At 38.7% G+C, this 8818-nt stretch overlaps 1 protein-coding gene across 4 annotated transcripts in view; it reads right to left on the reverse strand.

Annotated features, from left to right (window-relative positions):
- The window catches only part of LOC126162965 (uncharacterized), a 157402-nt gene extending 148937 nt beyond the window's left edge, over nucleotides 1-8465 (reverse strand). The window contains exon 1 of one of the 4 annotated variants that reach the window (XM_049919802.1): nucleotides 7773-8280. In XM_049919802.1, the coding sequence (XP_049775759.1) occupies nucleotides 7773-7943 (171 nt within the window). In that variant the 5' untranslated portion in view covers nucleotides 7944-8280. Of the gene's footprint in view, nucleotides 1-7368; nucleotides 7412-7768; nucleotides 8281-8315 lie in introns of those variants that run through there. The other 3 variants (XM_049919803.1, XM_049919805.1, XM_049919804.1) reach the window with 3 other exon arrangements.
- Nucleotides 8466-8818: the final 353 nt, after the last annotated feature.

Consider the following 8818-nt stretch of genomic DNA (forward strand, 5'->3'; position numbering starts at 1 on the left):
AGGCGCTTTAAGTGAAGCTGTATTATCAGAATGGGGAATGTGCTAGTTCAGCATTACGATCCTATCGCTATAGGAAGGGGATTCGAACGGGTACAGGTCCGTTGGCAAATATAGCTGTGGCAAGAATGATTTCGAAGTTCGAAGCCATGGGTTGTTTGGACGATAGACCCCATAGCAGCCGAGCGAGCACAAGGCGTAATGCCGCTGAGACATTTCAGGAAGAGATGGAGACTGTAGTGGGTTCGTCTATGCACGGGGAAGTCAGCGCTCGCACAGTCGCACCGGCATTCCATACACTACTGTTTGCTTGGCACTTAGGCGTACTCTCCAATGCTATGCGTACAAAATCCATCAGCATCATGAACTGTTACCTGGTGATTTAATGAAGCAGAGGGCATTTGCGGTGTGGGCATTTCAAAAGATGGCGGAAGATGACGATTTGTTGAGTAATGTGTTGTGGACCGACAAAGCTTATTACACACTCTGAGGGTCTGTCAACGCCCACAACTGCAGAATTTGGGCTACCGAAAATCCTAGAACTGCCGTGCAAACTCCATTGCACGACAAGAAAGTCACGTTATGGGTTGGATTTACCACATCTATTGTTATCGGGCCTTTTTTCTTCGAAGAAATACGTTATTCTGGTTTTGTAACTGCTACCGTGACGGGTGAGAGGTACGCCGAAATGTTCATCCCCAGCCTGGCTGATAAACACCTGCTGGAACGTACGATGTTTATGCAGGATGGAGCTCTACCCCATATTGCCAGACGCGTGAAAGATCTCTTGCACACGTCGTTTGGTGATGATTGTGTGCTCAGCCGCCACTTTCGTCATGCTTGGCCTCCCAGGTCCCCAGACCTCAGTCCGTGCGATTATTGGCTTTGGGGTTACCTGAAGTCGCAAGTGTATCGTGATCGATCGACATCTCTAGGGATGCTAAAAGACAACATCCGACACCAATGCCTCACCATAACTCCAGACATGCTTTACAGTGCTGTTCACAACATTATTCCTCAGCTACAGCTATTGTTGAGGAATGATGGTGGACATATTGAGTATTTCCTGTAAAGAGCAACATCTTTGTTTTGTCTTACTTTGTTATGCTAATTATTGCTATTCTGATCAGATGAAGCGCCATCTGTCGGACATTTTTTGAACTTATGTATTTTTTTGGTTCTAATAAAACCCCATGTCATTCCAAGCAAGTGTGTTAATTTGTACTTCTCTATCTACATTATTCTGTGATTTATTCAGTTTTCAAATTTATACTGACTTTTTGATCATCCGGTACATGTCCTATCATGTTGCCCCTTCTTCTTGTCAATGTTTCCCCCAAGTTCCTCTCCCCACCAACTCTACAAAGAACCTCCTCATTTCTTAACTTATCACTTTATATAATTTTCTATAGATCAAATCATAAAAATATTTTGATTCTGTTCTTTTCCAGTTTTCTGACAGTCCATGCCTCACTTGCATACAATAATGCCCTCAAACGAACATTGTTCGAAATTTCTTCAACAAATTAAGATTGATGTTTAATATTAGTAGGCTTCTTTTGAGCAGGAGCACATTCTTTGTGGTGCCTGCTTTTTATGTCCTTGCTTCTTCTGTCTTGTGCTACTTGCCTTCCAAGGTAATAGAATTACTACACATCATCAGTTCAACGTCCCCAATATTGATGTTAAGTTTATTGGCCATCTCATTTCTGCAATCCTCAACTCTTTTTTTCTTTCTCAGATTTACTCCATAATGTGTTCTCATTAGAATGTTTATTTGATTTAATAGCTACTGCAATTCTCACTCACTTTCACTAGGGATAGGTTAGATCTATTTAACTGAAAAATTCAAACATCTAACATCATTTCACATTGTCAAACACTCTTTCTGTGTCAACAAACCCTATGAATATATCTTGATTTTTCATAAATCTTGCTTCCATCTTACAGAGTCTCAATTTCCTTTTCCATAAATCCGTATATTATCCTCACCAGCAGCTTGGGATGCATGAGCTTTCAAACTGATTCTGTGATAATTCTCACACTTGCCTGCCCTTATATTTTTAGGACTGTGTGGATTATATAGTTCTGAAAGTCTGATTGTATGCCCCAGACTCATAGACAGTAAAAACCCATTTGAATAGCTTTATAGACGTGGAAATTAATAGTGACTTATGCCTCAGTAAATTACTAATAGGTTACCACAAAGAAGTGCGGACTGATGCATGGATTAAAATAAAGAGAATTTTGTCATGAACTATTTGTAAAACATCAATACCTAATGATGTTCATGACAACAAAATTAGAAGTAAGGGTAACTACAGCAGACATATAGCTAAATTAAGAATAAAAGACCAAAGTCCATGTGTGAATGGTGAAATATAGCTTAACAAGCTTCTCATCACCATAACAACTCTTGAATCAAACTTACCTAGCATAAAATTTAAATAGGCCTACTTTCTCATAAAAAACAGTTTGCATTACTTTGTTGGATTTTAAACAGCAGGACCGTCAATTCATTCCCTAATCATTCATAATTACTAACATTATAGTTGTTGTTGTGGTCTTCAGTCCAGAGACTGGTTTGATGCAGCTCTCCATGCTACTCTATCCTGTGCAAGCTTCTTCATCACCCAGTACCTACTGCAACCTACATCCTTCTGAATCTGTTCAGGGTATTCATCTCTCGGTCTCCCTCTACAATTTTTACCCTCCATGCTGCCCTCCAATACTAAATTGGTGATAACTTGAAGCCTCAGAATATGTCCTACCAAGCGATCCCTTCTTCTAGTCAAGTTGTGCCACAGATTTCTCTACTCCCCAATTCTAGTCAATACCTCCTCATTAGTTAAGTGATCTACCCATCTAATCTTAAGCATTCTTCTGTAGCACCACATTTCGAAAGCTTCTATTCTCTTCTTGTCCAAACTATTTACCGTCCACGTTTCACTTCCATAAATGGCTACACTCCATACAAATACTTTCAGAAACAACTTCCCGACGGCTACATCAATACACGATATTAACAAATTTCTCTTCTTCAGAAACGCTTTCCTTGCCTTTGCCAGTCTACATTTTATATCCTCTCTACTTCGACAATCATCAGTTTTTTGCTCCCCAAATAGCAAAACTCATTTACTACTTTAAGCGTCTCATTTCCTAATTCCCTCAGCATCACGCAATTAAATTCAACTACATTCCATTAGGCTCATTTTGCTTTTGCTGATGATCATCTTATTTCCTCCTATCAAGACAGTGACCATTCCATTCAGCTGCTCTTCCAGGTCCTTTGCTGTCTCTGACAGAATTACAATATCATCGGCGAACCTCAAAGTTTTTATTTCTTCTCCATGGATTTTAATTCCTACTACGAATTTTTCTTTTGTTTCCTTTACTCCTTGCTCAATATACAGTTTGAATAACATCGAGGATAGGCTAAACCCTGTCTCACTCCCTTCCCAACCACTGCTTCCCTGTCATGCCCCTCGACTCTTTCAACTGCCATCTGGTTTCTCTACAAATTGTAAATAGCCTTTCGCCCCCTGTATTTTATTCCTGCCACATTCAGAATTTCAAAGAGAGTATTCCAATCAACATTTTCTAAAGCTTTCTCTACATCTACAAATGCTAGAAACGTAGATTTGCCTTTATTAATCTATTTTCTAAGATAAGTCGTAGGGTCAGTATAGCCTCACGTGTTCCAACATTTCCATGGAATCCAAACTGATCTTCCCCAATGGTGGCTTCTACCAGTTTTTCCATTCTTCTGTAAAGAATTCGTGTTAGTATTTTGCAGCCATGGCTTATTAAATTGATAGTTCGGCATTTTTCACATCTGTCAACCCCTGGTTTCCTTGGGACTGGAATTATTATATTCTTCTTGAAGTCTGAGGGTTGAGTTTTATCACGGCTGGCTCTCCTAAGGCTATCTGTAGTTCTAATGGAATGTTGTCTACACCCAGGGCCTTGTTTTGACTTAGGACTTTCAGTGCTCTGTCAAACTCTTCACGCAGTATCATATCTCCCACTTCATCTTCATCTACATCCTCTTCCATTTCCATAATATTGTCCTCAAGAATATCACCCTTGTATAAACCCTCTATATACTCCTTCCACCTTTCTGCTTTCCCTTCTTTGCTTTGAACTGGGTTCCCACCTGAGCTCCTGATATTCATGCAAGTGGTTCTCTTTTCTCCAAAGGTCTCCTTAATTTTCCTGTAGGCAGTATCTATCTTACCCCTAGTGATATACTCCTCTACATCATTACATTTGTCCTCTAGCCATCCCTGCTTGCTATTTTGCACTTCCTCTCGATCTCATTTTTGAGACATTTGTATTCCTTTTTGCCTGCTTCATTTACAGCATTTTCTCCTTTTATAAAATAAATTCAATATCTCTTGTGTTACCCAAGGATTTCTATTAGCCCTCGTCTTTTTACTTACTTTATCCTCCGCTACCTTCACTATTTGATCTCTCAAAGTTACCCATTCTTCTTCTACTGTATTTCTTTCCCCCATTCATATCAATCATTCCCTAATGCTCTCCCTGAAACTCTCTACAACTCTGGTTTTGTCAGTTTATCCAGGTCTCATCTCCTTAAATTCCACTTTTTTGCAGTTCGTTCAGTTTTGATCTACAGTTCATAACCAACAGATTGTGGTCAGAGTCCACGTCTGCCCCTGGAAATGTCTTGCATTTTAAAACCTGGTTCCTAAATCTCTGTCTTACCATTATATAATCTATCTGTAAAACCTTCCAGTATCTCCAGGATTCTTCCATGCATACAACAATCTTTCATGAATTCTTGAACCAAGTGTTAGCTATGATTAAGTTATGCTCTGTTCAAAATTCTACCAGGTGGCCTACTCTTTCATTCCTTACCCCCATTCCATATTCACCTACTACGTTTCCTTCTCTTCCTTTTCCTGCTATATAATTCCAGTCACCCATGACTATTAAATTTTCATCTCCGTTCACTATCTGAATAATTTCTTTTATCTCATCATACATTTCATCAATCTCTTCATCATCTGCGGAGCTAGCTGGCATATAAACTTGTACTACTGTGGTAGGTGTGGGCTTCGTATCTATCATGGCCACAATAATGCGTTCACTATACTGTATGTAGTTGCTTACCCGCATTCCTATTTTTTTATTCATAATTAAACCCACTCCTGCATTACCCCTATTTGCTCTTGTATTTATAACCCTGTATTCACCTCACCAGAAGTCTTGTTCCTACCGCCACAGAACTTCAATAACTTCCACTATATCTAATTTCAATCTATACATTTCCCTTTTTAAATTTTCTAGCCTACCTGCCCGATTAAGGGATCCGACATTCTGCGCTCCGACCCGTAGAACGCCAGTTTTCGTTCTCCTGGTAACAACGTCCTCCTGAGTAGTCCCCGCTCGGAAATCCGAATAGGGGACTATATTACCTCTGGATTATTTTACCCAGGAGGATGCCATCATCATCTAACCATACAGTAAAGCTGCATGCTCTCGGGAAAAATTACGGCTGTAGTTTCGCAGTGCTTTCAGCCATTCGCACTATCAGCACAGCAAGGCCGTTTTGGACAGTGTTACAGGCCAGATCAGTCAATCATCCAGACTGTTGCCCCTACAACTACTGAAAAGGCTGCTGCCCCTCTTCAGGAACCACACATTTGTCTGGCCTCTCAACAGATACCCCTCTGTTGTGGTTGCACCTACAGTACGGTTATCTGTATTGCTGAGGCAAGCAAGCCTCCCCACCAACGGCAAGGTCCGTGGGGTGGTAACATTATAGTAGTCTCCAAAAAACTTTTATATTATCAGTTACTACTATCACCAGCATCATTGCATTAAATACACAAACCTAACAACACTGTTATACCAGGTCCAGTGAATAACACAAGCCAACAGTATATTCCTTGAAATGTGGCTTCATATGTCCTGTACAAGGTGTCTTCGGTTATTATGATGTTTCTCTTGTAGACCTTCTTCTTTTGTTAGGTTTACAAATAATTTTTTTTTTTCTGTCATGTCATCTCAGTTTTTTGTTTTTTGCTTTGTTAACTGTTTCGTGTTGTTAGTGAAACCATCCGGTGATTATTTCTTCAGAATTATTTCTTGGGGCTCAAATCTCTGCCATGTTAATGACTATTGGTCTATCAGCACAGTTATCACATTATTCATTACCCTCTTAAAACAGTGTAATTTTTTTATTATTTAGTTCTTTATGTACATTGTACACTTAAACATGACATTTGAAAAAGTGTCATGCTTCAAAAAATTAAAACTAAATAAATATAGAATATCAGAGATAAATCTTGATTCGACAATGTTAACATTTTGTACTTTTCCCCATACCATTGGCTGCACTTAATTACTTCTTCATATTTGAACTGTTCATAACTTTTCAAACCTCAAGTTTTTGTATATTTCTTAATGTAGCCTGTCACATTAGCTTACATCTACTACAGTAATACTGTCACCTGGGATACAGATTGCTTGTCTGGGCTCATCAACATCCCACCAAACAGCTTTCAGATACATGGGATCAAATAGAAACCCTTTTTTCCCTTATTAACTTGTATGGACAGCTTAGAATGTTTTCACATTACCAGTACCTAATATCAAATGGCTCTGAGCACTATGGGACTTAACTTCTTTGGTCATCAGTCCCCTAGAACTTAGAACTACTTAAACCTAACTAATCTAAGGACATCACACACACCCATGCCCGAGGCAGGATTCGAACCTGCGACCGACCTAATATCATTCAGCAGCAATACTAGAAGTAAGAGATTTCTCAGATCCATACATACAGCAAAATTTTTGATTCATATAATACATTAATTTTTTTGTTTATCAACAATATTAGCAATGTGTTATTATTTAACAAAGATATTTATGAAAATTCCAAAACATGTTCCAGGTATGAAGAAAGAGAAAGTGAGAGTTGCAAGCAAGAGATAAGAAACGCCATGAGAGGGTTTATGTTGTACAAATACCCCATTTCACCAGTCAAGAAGGCAGCAGGTGAGGAAAATTGTGCAAGCTTTCCAAGATTTTATAAACTGTTTGTAGAGGTCAAAAGAGCTGAATGACAGACACAGGGAGTACATAATGGAAGTAATGACAGCCTAGAAGTAACTTAACATCTGACGAGCCACATCAAGCCTTTCGAGATATGGTAAAAATAATAAAATGGCACCTATACATTGTTCGGTTTCAATAGAAAACATAACAGCTGCAGGAAAATTGATACAATTTCACCAACTGAAACAATGCAGAAATTATTCTACTTAACAACAAACGAGACAGACAAGAAATAAAGTATAATCTTATTAACTAGTATCAAAAATTGCACAGAAACGACATTACTGTTTAATGAGCCACTTGAACAAACTGGGCAAAATCCATGAAAATGCCTAAAGAGACCGTTACTCATCTGTACATGGCAAATGGTGGTGGCGGTGAAACAGAAAATTGTGGTTACTACGGCACAAGAAAGACAACTGCCACATAGTGGCATAATTGGCGGTATGCAATTATCAACAAGGAACTTAACACGTCACAACTAAAGCCGTTCTCCGGACTTCTTTTGGTATTAAATATGCTATCAACCTAATTAATTAAATACAATCCTTATCATATATGTAAGGGTTGAACAAACAATATCATTCAATTACAGTGCTTACTTAACTCTAAAATATGAACTCCTGTTTTAACAAACACGTAAAATTACACGAAATACAATCATCACACTTATTCGGAATCTCACCAACCAAATGAGACAGGTCATACACGGGAGGATTTTGCTCGCTGTGCCCAGCAACCCGGTTTTGTGCTTCTCCTAAAATGATTTCAGGCGAATATTGGGAAACTTCCTTACTGAAGGACTCGGTCGACAGCCTGTCGTACCCCCGCGAAAACACACTCGTATATGTGATACACATTTTAGCAATTTATTTTCACTGTATTGTGGTGCCAAAATGACAAAAGCTATTTCGTTGTCATTTTCCCTGGATGAATAAATGAACAAAACAAACAGAAATATTTGCTACTTCGTCACTATTACACTTGCTTACACAAATCCAACAAAATTTAACTGGATTAACAATACGCGGATGCTTCCTCCATGATGGCACACATTTATTCAAAGCAAAAAGCTCATATAAAAAGTGAAAATGCAACCAACAATAATCCTGAGATCCATCTCTAAGACGATCACATCAGAAAGTATGGTAATAATTTCATTACACTGTGTCACGCTAAGAAACAAACATTCAATACACAAAAAAGTTAACACGCTAACATCTTGACAGTACCATTGTTACAGCGCGCAAGTCACTGGGCTATAATTAGCATAACCGTACTGACAACAATATCAACAACAATGGTTCATGAATAAACCACATTTCTACCCGCAAGAACTTCGTAAACACTATATTTTCACAACAACCGCGTCGGGACAATCATTGCACTTCATGTAAACAGAAAGATATCTAACTTCACCGCGTAAGTTCTAATCTACCGACAGCCAGCATGGGGGTGAAACTCATATCGGGACTTCCGGATACATTTCCTTGGTTCACTACTAAGCCTACTGGAGCATTTCCAGATTATCAATTCATCATCTCGGTTCCTTATTTGGTGCTTTAAAAATCTTCCACATTTATTAAGGTTTCGTTTAAGACAGATGCTGGTTGTGTTCATGGTCATGTATCATATATGTATTGTACTGTTTGAATTTCACTGTAAATATGTTAGTCGTACTGTGCTAAAAATTTTTGCTAGCGGCCGTAATATTAGGTGGAGTAAATGATACCTT

This window comes from Schistocerca cancellata, chromosome 2, assembly GCF_023864275.1.
Source record: "Schistocerca cancellata isolate TAMUIC-IGC-003103 chromosome 2, iqSchCanc2.1, whole genome shotgun sequence".
Classification (NCBI taxonomy): domain Eukaryota; kingdom Metazoa; phylum Arthropoda; class Insecta; order Orthoptera; family Acrididae; genus Schistocerca; species Schistocerca cancellata.